The following is a 21,981-nucleotide window of genomic DNA, read 5'->3' as shown; positions in this document are numbered from 1 at the left end:
ATACCCTCTTATTGTAGGTTTCAGGCAACACACACACACACACACACACACACAGCTACAACAGTGAGTTAAAGGACATTTGGAGGTGATTGTGTTGTAACTCAATCTAGTCTGAGCTGTGCGACAGACTGTCCAAACTGCCTCTGGTCTGAAAGCAGCTTTGTTCTCCTGCTGCAGCGCGTCACCATCCTGAAAATGACCACACGCTCCTACTCTTACTGCAAAACTGAACATTAGAGACTTGCTTTTTTTAAATACATGAGACGACGCCACAACGACACACCCTCCTCACAGACTGGGTGTGAACGCCAGTCTTGAGCCACAAAGGTTGATGGAAACTGTATCTACAATCAATCCGATTTGACACATGATTCTCATGTCATATTACCAGATTAACACTGCCTCATTAAAGTCTGATGTAAAGACAATAGCATGCACCAGAATAAGACAGCATTTTAACATGTGCTACACCACCGCCTCGCTATACTGAGCTTTTGACCTTGCCCTGTGACCTCCTCGTTTCATTAAATGTGTTGACGTGCTCAACATGCTGGATATTTCTTCCACGTAAAAGCATGAGCATGAAGGAGGGCACATAATGACTAAGGGGGGGGGTTCCATTCGAGGTGTAATTTGGAAGCAGCTGCTTCTAGTCCGGCTTCAAGTCTTGAAATGATCGATGTTTGCTGGTGCCAATGACAACGGGCTGATTCCCGATCCTTAAAAGGTAGGTTTTTCTTTCTACTCAACAAAGCTTGAATGATGATGCAGATGCAGTTTGTAGGAATCACTTTCCGCATCACTTCACCTTCACTTTTATAATACCAAAACTGACTCGGAAAGGTAAGATAAAGAAAAATGCATCCAGCTTTCAAACTGGAGCTTTTTGGTTAAGAGTTCGAGAATAGATTTCCAATGTGTACTTCTGCCATGCGACGACATACTAAAGTGTCACCTAATACACGTTAATCATTCTCTAAACCGACGATCCTGAAATTTGTACTCATGTGCTTCTCCTGAATGAGTTTTATCTAAAATCAGAGATGGTATTTTCTCACTCTCTGACATACAGCCTCTCTTGCTTATGCCTAAACTTAACTTCTACATTCAACTCCAAAATCTTGCTTTTATTTTTTGTCTGTTGCCACTTGGGCTGTTGTATGCAGGTTAGGAGGAATAATTTAGGTATTAATCACACTATACACAATAGTTACAGTATATTTTCCTGACGTTTACTGTTCTTACAGTGTCCTCCTCCTCCTCAGTTGCAGTTTGCTGAGCGTCCAGCAGGAGTCAGCCATGTCACACATCAACACCACTGAGCTGCAGTCCCTCCTGCTCTCATTCCTGCAGCACTGCCTCAACAGCACAAACATACTGTCTCCACCAATATCTCATAACTACACTTCCCAGCAGGCTGTGCATCACCTGGCTGGAGCCAGGGCTCATGCTCAGTCTCAGGGCATGATGTACATCCTTCTGGTGGTTGGCATGTTCAGCTTCTTCACATTTGGCATCATGCTCAGCTACATTCGCTCCAAGAAGCTGGAAGGCTCTCACGATCCGTACCACCAGTACATTGCCCACGACTGGACCAAGGTGATGACTCCGTCCAGGGCTGTTGCTCAGGCTCTGCACAGGGAGGCTGCAGGTAACGGGGCCAGCAGCAAGGAGGCCATCGTCATCTGCAACCCCGCAACACTGGAACAGCTGCCGAGCTACAATGACTAACTCAGCTCCTCAAACATTTCCCCAGACTGAAAGGTGTAAAGCTCTTTCACACATGATTTTGAATTACCTTAACTTTTAATGTCACATAGCAACCAAAAGTTAGTGTCAGACGAGTAATTTCATGGAAACAATTTGTATGATAAAATTGCCTCATGTTGTCATCTTTGCTACCAACACATGTAGCTTTAACAACTAGCATTAACAACTGAAGACAATCCTGCATATCTGGACAATTACAGTAGTAACACAGAGCAAAATTGGTAAAGTGCAACCAGTTTCTTTGATTCGGTGTACAGAAATAAGTGGGTGAAAAAGTCTGTCTTAAATATTTCCCCTTGGACTACTGATTGGTTTAAGTGAAAAAAACAAAAAACAAATAAACAATTCATCTCAAACATTTTTCTGTTCACTTTGATTCAGTTTTAGTGTTTCAAACTGAGCAAATTCTTCATCCAAGACATCAGGCCTTGTTTGGCATTTCTAGGCTTCCTTACTGCATTGGCTCGTCTTTTCTCTTCCTTCCGCCTCTCTCTTTCCTCCTCTCTCTCTCTCTGCTGGTCCAGTCTGCGTTGGTGAGCTCCTTTCACAGCACGGTCAATCTCCCGTGACAAACTGAAGTGAACCATCTGCATGCTGAGCATTGGAACGATGAGGTTGTAAGTGTCCACTATCTTGTTAAGTGTCACCAACTCCTCCTCTACAGATTTACACAGCTGCTCCCATTGGCTGTGTTCTTTGGGGGTCATGGGGTCACCGAGTCTGGCCCAGCCGTCCAGTAACTTTTTTCTGATCTGAGCAGCGTTCTCTCGGATGTCACGTTGGGTGACAACCCAGGGTGGCTGGTAACCATTGTCTATGAGGATGCGGTTGAGGTTGTGGGTCATAGGATCTGCATATGGATTGTGCTCAAACTTTCTGAGGGGCTTTCCAGCTCCACTCAGGTTCCTGAAGTCTCCTCGGGCCATGGACTCCTGGATAAGGTCCTCCACAAGCCGTTCCACAGCCTGCGTGATCTTGATCTTTCGGCTGCGGTGACGCATGTCCCTTTCCACCAGCGCCCCCTCTGCAGCAGCTGCCCTCTCATGCTCCCTCTGCCGGTAGTTCAAGACCTGCTCGGTTGCCCTGTCGACACGAATCTGCCGGTACTGACGCTCACGCTGGCTGGGCGTGCCTGAACCCACACCCTCATAGCTGAGGTAGTGTCTATGTGGAAGTGCTGTACCTCTGGACTCCTCATCTTGCACTTCCTTCCCTTGATCAGGTTGCTTGGTCTTGCTCTGATGTACCAGCACAGCTCGGTAGGCCTCCTCAACCCGTGAAAACAGCACTGCATCTGCAGTAGGAGCCCCAGAGTCAGGATGGTAGAGCTTGGCAAGGCGTAAGTAAGCCTCCTTCACCTGTACAGGACTGCTCTCTCCCTCATCAGGGAGTTGCAGAAGCCTGTAGCTCTCTTGCAGACTGCGGCTGATCTGGGGACCGGAGCTGAATGCTCTGAGCAACAGGGACTGTCCGGCCAAGACAAGCATGAAATGGCCATGGCCAAAGGCACTGCGGGGCTCGAGGAGGTGGAAAATGCAACTCATTTCTGGTACACTACTGTGGATCTGAAAAGCAGAAGTTATTAAAAAAGACCACCAGTCATATAAATCATCCTTAAAGAAAGGCAGCACATTCTGTCAGGTAAGAGATACTAGAAATAACAACATCAGAAAAGACCACCAGTGAAAGAAATAAGCTTAAATAAAAACGTATTAGTCTTGCAAGAGGAGCAAGTAAAAAATATCTATACTGCTTGGGGAGTTAGTGCCGTTCAACATTTAGGGTTGCAGCTGGATACACTAAAAGCAATGCAGAAGGCCTCTTTCATTCCCAATGTACTTTTTCTTTGCTGGACTGGATAATTTTTCAGCCTTTGGATGTTACAGAATCTAAGTTATTTTGGTTAGCTTGTGGATTCATATTTTGCTTCCTTAATTTTAGCTTTGGTTTGGTGTTACTTGTATCTAAGTTGTACTGTGTTACTGTTTTTCTCTTCTTTTTTTCTGATGATTGAGGTCATCTGTCTGCAAACTAAACCGAAGGCAATCAATTCAATCAACTGATTGAAAAAAGAGGGTACCTCAACATTTTTTGCTTGATATATTTAGCACATTTAGAACCTGTTATGTAGAAAAGTATTGAGGCGGTAACCCTTCACTTTGCAACTAACTGCGCTTGTAAGTTATATGGTCTTTGAATGGACAAAAATAAATGACTATTTAATATATAGCCAAATATCAAAAATCACAAACTGCCTCAGCAGGCTTTACAACATGTCCATCATATAATACCAGTTAGACCCTCAAGAAGAAACTGAATGAGTTTTATTAAGACAAAGCTGAAGTTAGATAATAACCTACTGTCACAAATCACAGTACATCCGATTTTTGGAGTGCATGTTTGCTTGCCAGCGATTGCCAGATTGCACGTCGGTCGGAAGCACCCGCAAATACTCTTAAATAACTGTTTTATGACAAAAAATGAGGCCAAAGTAGAAGTGACTCAGTGCTAGCTAAGCGAGGTAACGCCACGATTGCAGAGGTTATCAAAATGAATCCCATTTCCAGAGCAAGACATTGAACGCTAATGAAAACTGAAAACTGCAGCACATTAATGAACAAACGGGAACGTTACACGGACAACAACTTTAGAGTACACAGAAACAGATAATCAGGTCACCTCTCTCAGCCATTTTTGTTGTTGTTACGCGCTGGGACACCCTCTTCTTTGCGCGTTATAGAGGATTGTAATACCGACTTTTGGGTGCATATCGCCACCTACCTTACCGGAATATGTAGAACAGGACCAAGTTTACATTAGTCTACAATTCTAAATTACACTCACTTTGTTTGTTTAAAGGAAGAAAACGATACTATATTCTATCAAACAACAACAAACAATGAAGTCTTCTTCTTCTTCTTCTTCTTCTTCTTCTTCTTCTTCTTCTTCTCCTCAAGTCCACTGTGGTTCGTCACACCAGATGCAGAATCGTTAAATGTGATTTTTAAGTAGTGAAAAGCTGCATTTGCTTTGATATTGAAGTCCAGGCTGTTTAAGGACTGAAAATAAATAAAATTTAAGAAATAAACAAACAAACAACAACAACAACAACAACAACAACAATAATAATAATAATAAGTACCGTTAAAGTTTTTTTTATTTATCCTCACATTTGACCAGCATACATATTGTGGATGTTTTACTATGACGTAATATGCAGTTAAACTCCTAAAAAAATATATATATATATTTATTTTTTTTTATTTTTTTTTTTTTAAAAGCCCAGATTTATGGACGTATGGAAGCCCATTTCCGCCACAGTGTTTGACTTGACACTGAGCAGTCAAATGGCCGTTGACGGTTGAAGAGGCTGAGCAGTGAAGTGAACACGACTTCAGACCGGAGGACCAACGAAAACTAGTTTATCTTCGGCTTCAGGGTGCAGAACGAGCCACAGGTATACGTGTGGCTGGATTTTAAACTTACTCTATTTTCAGATACTCAAATAAATTGAAACACTGAAGAGAGTGACGAGAAAAGAGAGAGAGAGAGAGAGAGAGAGAGAGAGAGAGAGAGAGAGAGACGGTAAGTTTTCTAAATTCACCGAGAATATTTACCGTAAATACCGGAGAGCAGAGCCGTGCATCAAGGTGAAACTCATTTAAATACAGCGAGAAATGATTTCACGAAATTACTGAACATGAGTGGACCAATTTCAGCTCCAACAACCGAAGATACGAGTCGCTTTAACAAAATATTTTACCTTTTTTTTACTTTCACTTTCATATCTCAACTTCTTTGTAAGCCCACAGTAATGGTATGTTATACTTAGCTAACAGCTTGTTAGCTAGCTGGTAGGTAACGGTTTTCAAAGTGCTTGGACATGACAGTTAACGTTAAACCAGAACGTGAGCAAGAAAATGACAGTTAACGTGAGATATAGAGAGTGTGTGTGTGTGTGTGTGTGTGTGTGTGTGTGTGTGTGTCATGACCATGCTACGCAAATTAACATTAATGACAAAGTAAGTGTGATGACTATCAAACAAAAACTTAATTTAGTCACATAATGGTGGCCTGAGGATTGGTCTTAACTCGATTCCAGAAATAACAATGTCCTTTTCAAAGTTGTTCTCTTTGGGTGATGTTCCCATTTATTGCAAATAAATGAAAAAGGATATATACAAAACAGAACTTTACCCTGAAGTTGATGTTGAGCTTAAAGAGCACTGGCTTTCCTCTGGCTGTCGGTAAGAACTGTTGTGCTCCCCACCACCATTCAACTCAAACTACCAATGGTTACTCATTAAACAGAGAGACAAAAACTACAATAATGCAGCCTTGTGGTCAAAGTAAAGGCACTTGCACAACATAATTGAAGAATGGCTCCTACAGTAAGTGTCGCTGCTATGTCGGTTTTAAGGCTGCTGGAGCACCTCATATAGTTAAATGTATGCTAATGCAAATGTGCCTGGGACCCACAGCTTACATGCTGTGGTACATGTGTGAACTATCAAAATTTTCATTACAAAATTACATACAGTACTTTTCCTGTGCATGCATTTTTTAGAGTATATTTAGAAGCAGATTCCAGTTGGTGCCAACCTGCCCTCCCTTCAGGACGTCCAGACTGAGGAATCAGGCTGGAGGCATCCCTGCAGACCCCTTTCATCCTGGACACAACCTGTTCCAGTTTCTTGCCTCTGGTAGGCGCTACAGATCACTGAACTCCAGTTTCACTGGAAACCAGTTTCTTCCCACAGTTGTCACCTTGATGAACAGTTACCAGTCATATAGTGTCACTAACTGACTCACTTCACTGACTGGCCATTATTATCCGTTATTGGATAAATCAGATTACTTGCATGTACACACGCACTTGGCCACTAAAGCCGATTAGGACCACTCCTCAAAGGAAATTTTTAATGATTTTTTTTTCCTGGACCGTAGAACAGGAACACATAGGCCTTAATAGAAAATTAATTAGTAACTACTTTAATAACAAATCATCATTTAAGTAATTTATTGCAGAAATACCAAACATTCACTGGTTGAAGCTTTCAAATGTGAGGATTTGCTGCACTTAGGGAATACTGATGGGCCTTTTTCACTCTTTTCTTACATATTTTAGACTAAATGAGAAATAGTAATCTGCAATCACTGTGTTGTCCTATCTGAATTATTAAACTGTGTCTTAGTTGAGGCTGAGCTAGATCATAATTGCAGCTTATTCTACCACACACTGTTTTGTACCTTTATGGTGGATCAAAGGTGTGTATCAGGCGCTCACTGTGTGAAATGTGCTTCTCCTGCAGCTTCTTTTTGCTACAGCACAGACAGAGAAGTGTCAGAAAAAGCTTTTTCTGATTGACATTTTGCTTGGTGGAAATTCTTTAATTGATTTTTGATTTTTAATGATTTATTTTTTTCTTGCTTTCTTGGTGTTCTGATTTTTAAAAAAGATAACATTTTGTTTATTGAGACAGCAGAGTTGCAAGTATAAGAACAATTCATTGTTATGACATTTTTCTTTCTATAATTTTCTCACAGCAGGTTGATCCTCAGTAGCAGCAACTGAACACAATGGCAGAACATTCCTGCTCAGGTATTACGTACACAGGCATCTCACTAAATGCCTGTTACTCAGGTTCAGGTCGTCTAGAACGAGTCAAACATGAATACAGAATCTGACTGTAAAGCTTATTTCCAAGTTCAGTCAAGTTTATATCTGTTGCGAATGAGCAACGCTAACTAGTTGCTTAACGTGCAGTTAAAACTGCCTCCATGACTGCAATACACAATTTAACTATAGAAATTGCTCTTACAAAATCTATCTTAAAGCATGAATTGTCTGTTTATAATATTTGATGAGTTTGAATCATCTACATTTGTAATATAAAAACATACGAGTTATCAAGTTACAAGTTACATATTACGTTTTGGGTCATCCGTCCACGGAGATGTCCGTGCATACGCACCATTCTCGTGAGCACAACGCCTTGAGGGAATTTCTCCAAATTTGACACAAAAACATTCACTTGGACTCAAAGATGTACTGATTCAATTTTGGTGGTCTAAGGTCAATGGGACCTCAGCTGGTGGCTTCACTGGCTGGTGGAGGCACACAACTGCAAGCCAGTAATGCTAGATTCCCTCTTTCCTCAGACGAGCACTTTGTGGATGAACATTGGATTGAGCTCATTAAGAGGGTGAAGAATGTCGTGCCCATTTTGGATGAGCTCCTCGATAAAAAAGTCATCCAGCAAGAGAGTTATGATGCAATCATGGCTCTGCCTGCCTCTCAGGAGAGGATGAGGGCGCTCCTCATTGGGCCTCTGGAGTCCAGTGGAGTTCAAGGAAAAGAAATCTTCTACAAAATCCTGAAGATAAATGAGCCGCATCTAATAGATGACCTCGAGAGAAGAGCTAGCCTAATCCTAGCCATGCAAGTGAGTAAATTCTCAGTTATATAAAGCACTCCACAACGGAAGTGTGGATAGATTATTGTGCCTCACATATAATCACTGTTTAAGAGAATCAAATGATGAATACAACTGAGGATCAGATTTTAAGTGAATATGATGTACAGTTTATAAATATAATATTTTGAATGGAAGTCAAACTTAAAAACAAAAGAAAACAGCTATTTAACTGCACTTTCTTGATTTGGAAAATGTTTCTTCAGTCACCGTTGTTTGGTTTAATGGAGTGACACCCTGTGAAATACGTTCAAAATCTACTGGAGGTACAATATTTTCATACCTACATGATCTATGATCTGATTTCAGTGATGCTCAAAAATCACCTGCTGAGTTTTTCAGAGTTTCACTTGAAATTTTTTTTTTTGACAAAAACTACTTTCTGGTAATGTAAATATTGATTTTGTCCAAATCTCAGCCATTGTGTTGCTACACCTAAACTGCAGCTTTCTGGCACAGCACTAAATTAGGTCAAGTCTGATTTTAAAGATGAAATAAAGAAGAATAAACAAGAAGAAACACATGTCAGTAATTCTGTTTAATTAAGTAATTAATTAATAAAATGCAAAGAGATCAGTTTCCAATCATTGTCATAGATCAGATGAACTGCATATATCCTGTCCTGCATAATACTGATATGATAACATGCCCTTTCAATACTCCAGAGAGCAACAGTGACAGCCAAGGGCCTTAGCCCAGGAACCAAAGGTAAGGCAAAGCAGAAAAACACAAAACAGTGACAGACATTTTGTATTTTATTACGTAAAAATACACCAGCTGGGGTAACATTTTTTAATTTCATGCATATTGCAATGACAAACACATTCAAAACCATTCAGCATTTATGGACAATCTTTAAGTAGCTCTGCATATTAGAATTTTTGTGTCACTGTTAAAAATGTCACTTTTCTAATTGTTCATGAAGCCTGATGTTAAGTCCTAAAAGGTATTTTTTTACTTCTCTTCCCCTCAGTGAAACACTCTGTTGATGAAGAGCAGCCTTCACTGATCCAGAGAGTATGTTACATCACTCTTCACACGATGCAGCTTTTATTAAGCTGATGAAGACTGAAAACATTAAAACTGATGACGTAAATCAGTTTTCTTCCTCTCAGAAAGTTTTCTCACAGAATTGGGCTGATCAAGTGACATAATTTTCACATGAGGTCAAGCATGAAAGTTATTTACCAATTATGTCGAGAATTTGTGTTACATCTACCTGTGTGGGAGTATGAAGTACATGCTTCTCGATTTGTTTTTTTAACTTATAACTTATACTTCTGTATTTTAACTTATACAGAAAAAAAATCACAACATTTAAAAGAAAAAAAAATATGTGTTTCAAACAGCCACTCAGATGTAAAATCAAGTTTCAAGTAGGTATTTGTACTAAACAGGACATTCATTCATCTTCTATACCCACGTATCCCTTTCGGGGTTGCGGGGGGCTGGAGCCTGTTGAGAGGCGGGGTACACCCTGAACCGGTCACCAGCCAATTGCAGGGCAACATAGACAGACAAACAACCATTCACACTCACACTCACACCTATGGACAATTTAGAGTCACCAATTAACCTAATGACCTAAACCTAATTTGTGGGAGGAAGCCGGAGTGCTTCGGGAAGAATATGCAAACTTCACACAGAAAGGCCCTGCCCGACCCAGGGATCAAACCAGCGACCTCCTTGCTGTGAGGCACGCGCACTACCTACTGCGCCACCGTGCCGCCCCTAAACAGGACAAATATTAGCAATTATATTGTTACCTCATGTGATATGGCTGATGCACTCTCACCAGGTCCACATTTGATGAGATTTGAACAGAAAAATGTTGAATCATCCTCGCTGAGAAATTTCACTTTCGTCTCATGAACGTTTCCTTTGAATTTACCAGGTGGAAACGATGGTGTCTGTTATAGAGCTGCTTTTGGACACGCTGGCTGATTTGAGTCACAGGCAGCTCGAGATGATCTGGACAAACCTCAGGAAAACAGGCACCCTCAGACCTCAGTCAGACATCCCACTGAGGTCACAGAGAACAACAGACTTGCAGATGACAGTGTTTTTAATGGTGCAGCTCAACGGGCGAATGTCTGTGGAGAAAACCATGGGGATTTTAAAGCGTATGAGCAGGACTGATCTGGTACAGAGGTTGTCACATACCACCTCAGGAGCCAAAAGTAAGACAGCAAAGACAGAAACGTTAAAATTATGAAATTGGTCCTTAAAGTGTGTCTCATAAGGTTAGAATCTATGTCTCCTCTTTACATTATAAATAACAGAATCTGTAATGTAGAGAAAAGTAGACATGATCAGGTTTACAAAATACATCTTATGACGAATGTTAAGTATGAAAAGATTTATTGGGGTAAAATATCAGTGACAGATATACAGTATGTAAATGTTTATGAGCTCTGAGTATAATTGTGTACTGAGCCCTTCGTACATGTCAATGATCATTTTGATTTCCTTTATTTTCTTTCTTTATCCTCAGAAAAACACTCAGTGGATGTACGCCTGCCTGCACTGATCCACAAAGTGAGTAACGTCATATCTGTCTGACCATGCAGAGCACAGCTTTTACTCGTGAAGATGCAGGTTTGAAATCACATCAACATTAACTCTGACAGATGATGATAAAATGGATCATCTTGATATTACTAAAATCCTGATTTAAATTGATGAGATGAAGTTGATCTCAGAACTGTTTTCTTCACCAAGTCATTGTATTTTAAACAGTTTTTCAAAGAATCAAACAAAATGCCAGACATGAAATTGAGAAAATAGGCTGTGTGGTGGCCAGGACAGGCTTCCTGCAGAGAAGAGAGGAAAGAAACTAACGTGACCCTAAATGAGAGCAAAATGCAGTAAAGACTCACTGAACTGAAATGAAACAAGTGCACATAGTTAAGGCAAATAACATGTTGGGGATTGGACCCCTGAAACTGGTTTGTTGGAAAATTGAGCACTACAGGGCTCCGGCCATTGGTTGGATTTAAGCTCTGTACTTGCAAAATGAAACCAGTATGAGTAGAACAAACGATACAACATAACGCTGCACAGTTCTCAAGTTTTTGTACCGAAGCACAAAGAAAAAAGATCTTTTTCTCCAGTGTGATAGAAAAAAGATCCCTTAAATCATTATCATGAAAAACTTTCTCACAGTGCCTTAGTATCTCAAAATAATGTGTTAATTTCTCAAAATAATGTCTTAGTATCTCTAAATAAATGACCAAGTCCAGATAATGACTCGATCATTATTTCCATTATTATGACTTGGTCACCTAAATGACTAAAACATCAAACAGCATAAATGTTTCTGAACGTGAAGAATTCACAACATAACATAACATAAATGAAATATTTTGCTTCTTTCAGGTGATCTTGTAGAAAAACATGTCTTAAAACATTCAAATGTCTAAAATAATGGAATCGATTTGATGCCAAAAGGTAACTGTTTCATTTTCCCAGTGAAGAAATAACACATTTTCACTCTGAACATACATTTTCCAGGTGGCGTCATTGGTGGCTGTTAGAGAGTTGCTTTCAGAAACATTCATGAACTTGAGTTTGGATGAGCAGCAGGACTTCAAGTTTTTTCTGCAGTTCACACTCTTCCAGAGGAGCCCTCACAACTTAAGAGGACAACTGTGGCAGGCAGGTGATGCAAGTGGACTGGCAGAACTGATGGTGGAGACATGTGGTCAGCAGTCTTTGGAGGTGACCATGGAGCTTTTCATGGACATGGAGAGGACTGATCTGGTGCAGAGGCTGTCAGAGACCAGCTCAGGACCCAAAGGTAAGAAAAAGAAAATAACTGTCACATTCATTTCTAATAATAGATAAATAGACGTGGTGACGAAATCTTTTTAACTGTGGTGCAAATATTAGTTGTAGCTTCTAGTAATAAAGCAATGCAGCAACACCCCACAGGTCTGCCGTGACAAGTCCCAAAGAGCTGAATCACCACCTCTAAGACACAGACTCAACAAGAACTGAACAACAGACACTTCACACATTTATTTGTCTGTCATCTTGAAAATAAGGGAATGTGTATTGTCTGATTTAACTTACTCATTGCATTTGTGCATACAAAATAAGAACTAAATGTTAAACTAGACAACGATTCCCTCACAGGTGAATGTTTTGGATTTTGATTTAAACGATTGAGAGGTTCACTCGTCTGTTGACGTTGGTCCTTTTTTGTAAATGTTGTTTTGAAAGATCTCTCAACATCTTTTCTTTGAAAATGTTCTTTATTGGGCCACATGTTCTTTGATCCAGGGAATTTGTGCATTTTAAAGTCATCCACTGTAGGTGTCAGGTGAAGTAAAGGTTACACAGAGTGTTTTTGTTTTTCCAGTTACAAGTGTCGTTAAATGTGTTGCAGCTGCAGGATCGTCAGCTGAAGCATCTGCTGTGAATACCACAGAGGGAGGTAGGTGAGCTATTCCAAAAAGACACTTCAGAACTAATAACATGCAGCAAAAATATTATTAATTGAATGAAGAATAAACTTTCCTCAAAGTCATGTAGCTTTTAAATGTACATTTCAGTGTGTGAACCTTTAACACAGAGTTTAACAGAAAATAAGACGGTGTTCATCAGGTGAAACTGGTTATTGATTTTGATGATGCTACTCATCAGTGAGTTTTCTGTTCATTTTGTATTTAATGTTTAATATTAGAATTCTTACAGTGTGACGGTGTCTGACCATAAAGCCTGGTGTTAAATCAATCATTCAGAGTCTTTCTGTTTTCTTTCTCCTCAGAGAAGCCCTCTGTGGATGAACATGGGCCTGCACTGACCCAGAGGGTGAGTAATGTCACACCTGTCTGACCTTAAACTGAGGCCGAAACCATTCTGATAATCAATTAACCATTTAAGTCCTTCATCTGGCAAAATGCCAAACAGCCTTCTCTGGTTACAGCTTCTCAATTGTGAAGATCCTCTTCTTTCTCTGTTTTGTATCACTGTCAACCAAATCTCTTTGAAACAGGCACTCTCTGACATCTAATAGGGCAAACCATTAATTTAAAAAAATATATTCAGAAAAGAATGCTTGAAAAATATCCATTGCTCTTTTTCAATAGAAAATAGAAAATCATCTTCATCTTGATTAATATAAATGATGAACAAATCTACATTTTCATTTGCATTCAGATTGTGTTCACATGAGGAAGGTCTGAAGCACATCATAAAATCAAAAGTCATGAACCTTTATGTTACTAGAGAAATGTATTCACAGACAAATGGTTCTTAAAACAGATATAAGTGATCAATAGGATGAATATGATCAGTTTTATCATTATGTGATGTGGCTGATGTACTCGTACTTCTAAAGCATTTCTAAAAAATACATGAGATGTGAACAGAACTCTTGGACTCTTGTCTCATGAACTTTTCCTTTAAAATCACCAGGTGGAAGCGATGGTGTCTGTTATCGAGCTGCTTTTGGAAACACTGAAAGATTTGAGAAGCAGGTTGTTCATGAACGTCCTCCTGAGTCAACCTAACTTACACAGACGTCTCTTAATCGGCCCAATGATTCCACTGCACATATCAGACATGAAGCACGCAGTGTTTTCAATGGTGCTGCTCTTCGGCCAACAGTCTGTGGAGACAACCACGGAGGTTTTAAAGCAGATGAGGAGGACTGATCTCGTGAAGAGGTTGTCAGACAGCAACTTAGAAGTTGAAAGTAAGACAACAGAGACAAGAACATGTTAAAAACATAAAAATATAAGCTATGTCTTCTTCTCTTTTTTTGTAAATAATAAGACCCATAATGCAGAGAGAAGACACGACATTGGCTGATGACAGTGTTTATTGTCAGATGTTAGGTAAGTCGCTCATGACTGGCTCTAACCACTTTCTCCTCCTCAGAGACACACTCTACAGATGAACGGCGCTCTGCACTGATCCACAGGGTGAGTCATGTCACGTGTCTGAATTCATGCAACACGGCCTTCATTCAACAGACACAAGTCACAAGTTATCATCATCTGGAACATTTTGAGCTGTTTAGCAGTGATTTTATCCAACAGTAATGCTGTATGACATTGTTACCACTGAGGATGAGATGAGGAAACGGCTTCTCTTTAGCACTAAAGAGTAAAGTATATCCATCAGAAACATGTGTTTATTGGACCTTATGCCATCCCTCAGAGCACTAAACTGAAAAGTGGTAGTGGCGCCGTACGAGGGGCAGCCTGTTACAGCAGCTCTCTAGTTTTTCTTCTCTTTTATTGTTTCTTTAGGAGGTGGGGGGGGGGGGGGGTGACAGCCAAGCTGTCCTCCATGACAAACAATGACTCCCACCCCCTCCAAAACACACTCACTGCACTGAGGAGCTCCATCAGTGACAGGATGCTACATCCAAAGTGTGTGAAAGAGCGGTATCGCAGGTCATTCCTCCCTGCAGCTGTCAGACTGTACAATAAAAACTGCTCCAAGTAACAGTGCAATAGTCTGGGCAATAAGCTGTGCAATAAAACATGTACATAACAGTCTGTAAATACTATCTACAATCTCTTACAATTTTTTACAATTTCTTTATTTTTATTTTTATTTAAAATCCTCACTCTTTTGTATATACTGTTTTTGTTTCTAATTTGCATTGCACTTCTTATATTAATCTTTACTGATGCTGCTGTATCCTGGAATTTCCCCTCGCGGGACAAATAAAGGAATATTGAATTTGAATTTGAATTAAATTTGAATGAACAGAACAGGAAACGTTCAGTAATGAAGTGTCTTTGAGCCACTGTGACTCATCTCAGTGTTTGTGAAAGGAGTTGCTATTGACTATATACTATTGATTAATGACAGTATCTACCAAATGTAACACCCACATCTACACTAACATCGATGAAGTGCAAAGAGATACATTTGCCATTTTCCCAGTGGATCAAATATATGTCATGTCGCATGAATGTATTGATAATTTCAGGTAGCAACAATGGCAGCTGTTAAAGAGCTGCTTTTGGAAACCCTCAGTGTTTTGCATGATTGGGAGTACAAGAAATTCAGACGGTTTCTGCAGTTGATTGTCCCCCGGATGCATCTCCCAAACATCATGCTGGCAGACAGAGCAGACAGAGCAGTCACAGTGGATCTGATGGTGCAGACCTATGGCCAACTGTCTGTGGAGCTCACCAGGGAAGTTTTCTTGGCCATGAACAGGACTGATCTTGTTCAGAGGTTGTCAGAGTTCAGCTCAGGATCCAAAGGTAAGACAAGGAAGACAGGAACCTGTGACATTACATGATCACATGTGTCTCATAAACATCTAATAAATACATTTTATCATTCTTCATAAATAGTCAGCGTAAACTCTGTGTCATCACCAATGTGAAATATAAAAAACGGGGGCCAGGGATCAACAAATCATTAATTACACAGTCTCAACAAAAACTGGATGTTATACGTTTAATGAGTTTAGTATTAGTTGCATGGCGTTTGGATGGGATTGCTTTAGAGTGTGGAAATGTTCATGATGTGTCATTTTGAAGTGAAGTCTTTTAATTTTATTTCCTTTTAAAGTGACTGAGTCTTATTAAACTTCGATTATACCCTGTGTGTGTCAGTAGATCAGAATCCTTTGAGTCCATTTAAATTTCTTTTCTCCTCAGAGAAACACTCTGCGGGTGAACATCAACCTACACTGTTGGAGAGAGTGAGTCTGACTTTACAATCACAGCTTTCATTCAATAAATGCAGGTTGAAAACTCTCTTCATTTTGAACACTATAAACGATGATAGCAGCCGACCCAAACGTCTTAGATCGGATGGTTGTGCTAATGTTCCGGTTTAGCTCTCAACTAATAATGTTATCCCCCTCTGATTTTATGATGGGAATATTAAATGTTTAGCAGAATAAAAAGAAAGAATGTGGGTGGATTAGATGGTTCTAATTACCAAAGTTAAAGGGAATCATGTTTTGCTTTGAAGTTGCTAAAGGAACGGATACACGTTCAGGACAATACTTTGTGTTTGTAAAGAAAACAAGATAATTAGAATCAGAAATAAATGTAAATCTTATAACGTCCATAATCTACATTCAAAACACTGACACTGATTAAATGCAAAGGAATAAATCATTAAGTTTCCCAGTTGAGAATTTACACATTTGCTTAACGTATCCTTTGAATTTTTCAGGTTGCAGCTGTTAAAAGGATTCTTTTGGAAACACTCAACAAATTGAGTGAGAGGAAGTTGGAGAAATTCATTTGGCTGCTGCCGTTCACCTGCTTCCAAAAGAGCCTCCCACAAATCTCATGGAGACAAAGGACCTGGCCAGAAAGGACTCACTTTGTGGATGCAATGGTAGTGACTTGTGGTCAGCAGTCTGTGGACGTGACCAAGGAGGTTCTCCTGGATATGAACAGGACTGACCTGGTGCAGATGTTGTCACAGACCAGTTCACGATTCAAAGGTAAGACAAAGATGACAAAAACTCATAAATCTCATAAATGTCTAATGAATAGATTTTATAATTCATAGTAAAAACATCAGCATGGGTTCAACCTTTGCTGAATCACCACTGAGAATATGAAAAGGGGGCAATGCAACAACACCACCTTCATTACTCTCTCTGCAGAAATCAGAGTTGCATCCAGCCTCTTTGACTTTCATCATGTGATGTCACAACTGAGTAGATTTTGGTGTCATTTTGCAGCCATGAATTCTTTGTATTTTAGTTTCTTTAAAAGCAACTGAGCCTTATTTAGAGGGAAATATTAGGTACAGTTTACAGCATAACACAGTGCATCGTGGCCAAATACTCTGACCTCACAAATTACCACTGACTTGAATCCATGCCTCTCTGACTGAGTGAATATTATACAACCCTGATTCCAAACAAGTTGGGATGCTGCATAAAACATAAATAAAACAGAATGTGATTATTTGCTTATCTTTTTTGACATCTACTTGTTTGAAAACAGTACAAATACAATATAAAGTATTTTCTCATCGGCTTCATTGATTTTTGTAAATATCTGCTTATTCTGAATTTCATGCAGCAAAACATTTCAACATTTCAACATTTCAACAAACATTTTGGGACAGGAGCAACTAAAGACTGGGAAAGATGTGGAATGCTCCAAAAACACCTGTTTGGAACATTCCACAGGTAAACAGGCTCATTGGTAACAGGTGATACCATCATGGTTGTGTTTGAAAGGAGCATCCTGGAAAGGCTCAGTTGTTCACAAGTGAGGATGGAGGGATGATGCAAGTCAATGTGGGCAAATCGTCCAACAGTTTAACGACAACATTTCTCAGCACACATCTTCAAGGAGTTTAGGTATTTAGTCATGTACAATCCATAACATCCTTAAAAGATTCAGAGAATCTGGAGAAATCTTTGCACATCAGGGGCCAAGCTGAAAACCAACACAGAATGCTGTGACCTTCCATCCCTCAGGCAGCTCTGCTTTAAGAACGGACATGATAATACAAAGAATAGTGTTGAGGATTAGGATTACAAAGGTAACGTGTTACAGTAACATACATACTCTTCCTCAGCAACAAAGTAATGCATTGCATGACTAACATGCTTTCTAAAATATTATTACAGTTAGCGAATCACGTAATCATTAACACCAGCTAACACGTGCTCAGTCAGCAACAGCAATGTTAACCCTTCTATAATATTCAATAGAGGGAACAAAAACTCACAAACACTGTTGTTCAATACAGCTGTGGTCAAGAAACATACCAGCCACCTCAGTGTGTGTGTGTCTTTCTCTGTCCAGAGAGCAGCAACACAAATGTAGATAAATATATTTATTCAGTGCCTTTTTATTCAACCGTCAACCCTGCATTGACACATGTATTGTCAAAAAAATTTTGCTCAGCAAAATTCCTGTCAATAGCAATCAAACAAGGTAGCTAACATTGCTGCAGAGACCAGGTTATGTTGAGGCTACAGTCGTGGCACCATGATTTACTTCACGCCATAATATAACAGCAATATATATTGCTAATTTTACTTCTGTGGCTGTTTTGAGGGACAAACACATTTTTGATCACAACCCAAGAATTCTTATTCTAATTATGACAGAATTTCACATAAATGTCTTATGGGTTAATATGATGTGATTTTATATCTAAAAGGTCAAAGGCCAACTTCACTGTGACATCATAAGGTTCTGCAGAAACACTTTTTTGGCCATTATGCAACACCATAACTCAGGAACAGAAGGGGAGATCGTGACCACCTTCAATAAGGCTCAGTTGTCCACCCTGAAATTGTGCTGATTGTATAGATCTTCAGTGTTTCCGGGTTGAAGATGTGTGCGAAGCATCCTCCTTTTACAGTTTGTAGCTTCTTTGCAACAACATCCATATTTGAAGCATTGTAGCCACCACAAGCTCACTAGTTTTGCTGACAGTGAGCAAAACACACACGTGATTGTGAAAAGCTGATGTGACACAGTGGTAAACATACTCCTGTCCCAGCTGCAGGCACCAAATTCAGAATGATTGTATATTAACAAAAAACAATAAAGTTTGTCTTTTTATTATCATTTACGTTTTACACAGAATCTCACCTTTTGGAATTGGGGTTGTAGTTTGACAGCATTGTAAATTATTTATTTTTACACAATTTTAACATTTGAATCCTCTTTAATTTTGTTTTCATTCCCCTCAGAGGGACATCAGTCTCAAATACTCCATAAAGTGAGTAACACCAGATACACTTAACACAACACAGTTTTCATGTAATGTTTCAGGTTTAACATTATTTTTATCTTGACAGTAAAAAGGTGGAAAAAGTTTTTTAACTACAAATATCACATTTTCCTGTAGAAGCGAGGAGAAGATGTTATCAGGTGGCTCATTGTTCTGTGTGTCCTGATCATTTGATTTTTATTTGAAAATAGAAAAATCCAAATTGAAATACAAGGCGTTTTTCTTTCTAAAAGGGATGGGTGGATTTTTTTTTTAACTTTATTTTTCAACATAGCATGGTTCAAGAGTTCAAGATAATTATTTCTTTACAACTGTTTTGTTTTTTTTTGTTTTTTTTAAAAAGGAACAAAAGAACAAGAGGGGCAGTTCTTACTCCTTATTATGCAAGTGGTTAACAAAAAGGTCCACATAGTCTGATTATTCTGCTTCAGGCTCCTTAAATGCTGTCCATTTCCTCCATTTTTGATGAAAGGTAGACATCTCCAGCCTTAAGTGGTGAGTTAGACTTTCCATGGTGTAACTTTCGTCCATAATGTCCATCCAATGTCCAAGTAGCGGGCGATCAGTTTTCATCCAATTCCTTGTGATGACCTTTTTGTATGCAATAATCAAGACCTTGAATAAATAAGCATCTCCTTGTTCTTTTATTTTCTCAGGTATGACTCCCAAATACATTCTTTTGGGATCTCTTTGAATAATATAGTGCAGGATTTTTCCCAGAGTCTCATTCACTTCGTCCCAGAAAGGTTGTATCTTTACACATGACCAGAAAGTATGGGTATGAGTGGCGTCTCCATGGCCACACTGCCTCTAACAGTATTGTTTTGGGTCCAGATATTTACCAGTAATGTGTGGTGTTAGAAAGAAGCTAGATAAATTCTTCTATCCAAAAAGATGATTTACACATGGAGTGCCACGCATCCTCTGGCAATCTTATACTCATTTCTAATTCCCATTTAGATTTTATATAAAAAGAATTGTGGCCATTACTTTTCTGGAGACCTTTATATAGCTTTGTGACAATCTTTGAGGTAGTTCGTTTGTATGCTCCTATCAGAACTGCAACAACCTCCTTTATCTTCGCCTATAATTCATTTTTAATTTCTTTATGAAACAATCTCTCAGTTGTAAATGTGGAAACATGTCCCTGTTTTCTAATTGAAAATTTTAATTGTTTCAAATGATTTAAAAGAAAGGCCTTCGATAAGCATACAAAGAGCAGTCATTCCCTTTTCATTCCACCTTGGAAATGTATTATCAAGAGCCGCCGGTTGAAAACTAGGGCATTGAGAAGGCCACATCAGAAGTTTGATGTCCTTTTACAATCTCTCACCATATTTTTAAAGTTTCTTCTGTAATTTGGTTATTGCACTTTTGGTTCACATTTTCTTTAATAACTAGTCTCGGCTGAGGTTTGTATTTGCCTATCTTTTCTTCAATTCGTTTCCAACTTGCCTGATAGTCCGAGGAGCACCAGTAGACTACTTATCTCAATTGTGCCGCATAAAAATATTCTTTTGAATTAGGTGGGATGAGTGGAATTTAAAAAAAAAAGATTTGATTTTCATTTCTATTAGCCCCGCCTCCAAACAACAGCTGTCCAATCATAGCCTAGTAATTTTAACTAGGCACCAGTTGTGTCATGTGTCTGTGTGTCACATAGAAACCTTCAGCTGGAGGTGGACGTCTCAGCTGACTCATAAATTTTAAACATTAGCATTAGCTTACATTAGCTAGCTACACTTACAAAATCTCATCATTGTAGTCGATAAAATCCACTGTCATCAGGAAGCAAAGACAAGCCTGCTCCTGTTTACTTCTGAGAGGAATCGAACGCCAAGTGTTTAGAAAATCTCTCAAAATTACAATTCTAAGTCTGCCATCAGGCATAGCAACAGTAACTAAGGAGGGCGGGGCTTAGCAAAGAGTCAGAAAAATCAAAGAAGGAACCACACATGGATTCTCATTCCTGCTTTTGGTAGCAGTGTCAGAGAGAGAGAAAGTCAGTAAAGCACAATTACTATTAACCAGTTCATAGAAATACATAAAGTGAGTCATACTGTGTCGTGATGATGCTGCGGAGCTCAACACAGGCTTTGTAGTCACTGTAGTTTTTATGCTCATCTTAAAATCAGATTTCGCTAAATGTATGATTCTGCTGAATGTGTTTAATAATAGTTATTACAATTCTCTCCTGGCTGAAATGCATACATTGATGCAAAGAAACTGTTTCATCATTTATAAATGTCCTCTGATGACTTTGAATCCACCAGGAAGTAAACACGATATTGCTTCAGGAGAGGCTTTTGGAAACACTGGAAAATTTAAGTTATGTGGAGCTCCAGGAATTCAAGCATTTTCTGCAGCACGTTACAATGAAGAAAGGCCTCCCAGAAATCCCAAGACGCCGAATGGCGGTGGCAAACAAAGGTGAAATAACGGAGGTGTTGGTGGAGACCTACGGCAAAGAGTCTGAGGAGGTGATCAGGGAGGCTTTAAAGGAGATGAAGAGTACTGAAGGTAAGACAAAGAAGACAAAAAAACGTCACGTTACAAAACCACATGTATCTTAAAAATATCTAACAATACATTATGGTTTTTGAGTGCAAACTCTGTCATCACCAATATGAATATTAAAAATGGGGAGCACGGATCAATAAATCATTAATGAAAATAACTTTTCTTGAAAAGTGTTGCAGGCACTAAATTCAGAATGAATGTATTTAACAAAAACCAATAAAGCTTGTCAGTTTTAAATATTTTAAAAGGGTTTGGTAGTCATTACATTTTATTATCACTTACATTTTACACAGCGTCTCACCTCTGTGGAATTGGAGTTGTAGTTTGACAGCATTGTAAGTTATTTATTTTTACACAATTTTAACATTTGAATCTTCTTTAATTCTGTTTTCTTTCTTCTCAGAGGAACGTCAGTCTCAAATACCCCGACCACTACGACCACTTTATAACGTGAGTAACACCAGATACACTTAACACAGTTTTCCTGTAATGTTTCAGGTTTAACAGTATTTTT

The 21,981-nt window shown here is 39.2% G+C and overlaps 3 protein-coding genes across 4 annotated transcripts; 2 read left to right on the top strand and 1 right to left on the bottom strand.

Annotated features, from left to right (window-relative positions):
* Positions 1-1,265: 1,265 nt before the first annotated feature.
* On the top strand, positions 1,266-1,731 carry LOC143324371 (potassium voltage-gated channel subfamily E member 1-like). Its single transcript, XM_076736760.1, has one exon. The coding sequence runs from the start codon at positions 1,300-1,302 to the stop codon at positions 1,729-1,731; it is 432 nt and encodes a 143-aa protein (XP_076592875.1). The 5' UTR covers positions 1,266-1,299.
* dnajc28 (DnaJ (Hsp40) homolog, subfamily C, member 28) lies at positions 1,426-4,499 on the bottom strand. Of its 2 annotated transcripts, none has more exons than XM_076736949.1 (2): positions 4,450-4,499; positions 1,426-3,335 (listed from the first exon to the last, which is right to left on the bottom strand). In XM_076736949.1, exon 2 carries the CDS (start codon positions 3,312-3,314, stop codon positions 2,154-2,156), a length of 1,161 nt encoding a protein of 386 aa, XP_076593064.1. In that variant the 5' UTR covers positions 3,315-3,335; positions 4,450-4,499; the 3' UTR covers positions 1,426-2,153. The 2 variants fall into 2 exon arrangements, with proteins under 2 accessions (XP_076593064.1, XP_076593065.1); XM_076736950.1 differs by having other exon boundaries at positions 4,131-4,467.
* A 631-nt stretch (positions 4,500-5,130) lies between these two features.
* Positions 5,131-21,941, top strand: LOC143324370 (uncharacterized). The gene is made up of 19 exons (XM_076736759.1): positions 5,131-5,227; positions 6,338-6,473; positions 7,318-7,372; positions 7,933-8,216; positions 8,912-8,954; positions 9,220-9,263; positions 10,141-10,426; positions 10,741-10,784; positions 11,760-12,045; positions 12,637-12,684; positions 13,018-13,061; positions 13,668-13,947; positions 14,133-14,176; positions 15,199-15,478; positions 15,881-15,924; positions 16,407-16,683; positions 18,907-18,935; positions 21,221-21,467; positions 21,871-21,941. Exons 3-19 carry the CDS (start codon positions 7,351-7,353, stop codon positions 21,939-21,941), a joined length of 2,373 nt encoding a protein of 790 aa, XP_076592874.1. The 5' UTR covers positions 5,131-5,227; positions 6,338-6,473; positions 7,318-7,350.
* The last annotated feature ends 40 nt before the right edge of the window (positions 21,942-21,981 follow it).

Source organism: Chaetodon auriga, chromosome 8, assembly GCF_051107435.1.
Source record: "Chaetodon auriga isolate fChaAug3 chromosome 8, fChaAug3.hap1, whole genome shotgun sequence".
Classification (NCBI taxonomy): Eukaryota; Metazoa; Chordata; class Actinopteri; order Chaetodontiformes; family Chaetodontidae; genus Chaetodon; species Chaetodon auriga.
Note: the sequence above shows the minus strand (reverse complement) of the source record. Positions and strands in the feature narration are given on the sequence as shown.

Excerpts from the sequence above, each read along its gene's own strand:
- LOC143324371 (XM_076736760.1), top strand. The coding sequence starts at position 1,300 with ATGTCACACATCAACACCACTGAGCTGCAGTCCCTCCTGCTCTCATTC.
- LOC143324370 (XM_076736759.1), top strand. The coding sequence starts at position 7,351 with ATGGCAGAACATTCCTGCTCAG. Across the intron at positions 15,479-15,880 it reads GTTCAGCTCAGGATCCAAAG|AGAAACACTCTGCGGGTGAA; the intron begins GTAAGACAAGGA and ends TTTTCTCCTCAG. Across the intron at positions 18,936-21,220 it reads AGTCTCAAATACTCCATAAA|GAAGTAAACACGATATTGCT; the intron begins GTGAGTAACACC and ends TGAATCCACCAG.
- dnajc28 (XM_076736949.1), bottom strand. The coding sequence starts at position 3,314 with ATGAGTTGCATTTTCCACCTCCTCGAGCCCCGCAGTGCCTTTGGCCAT.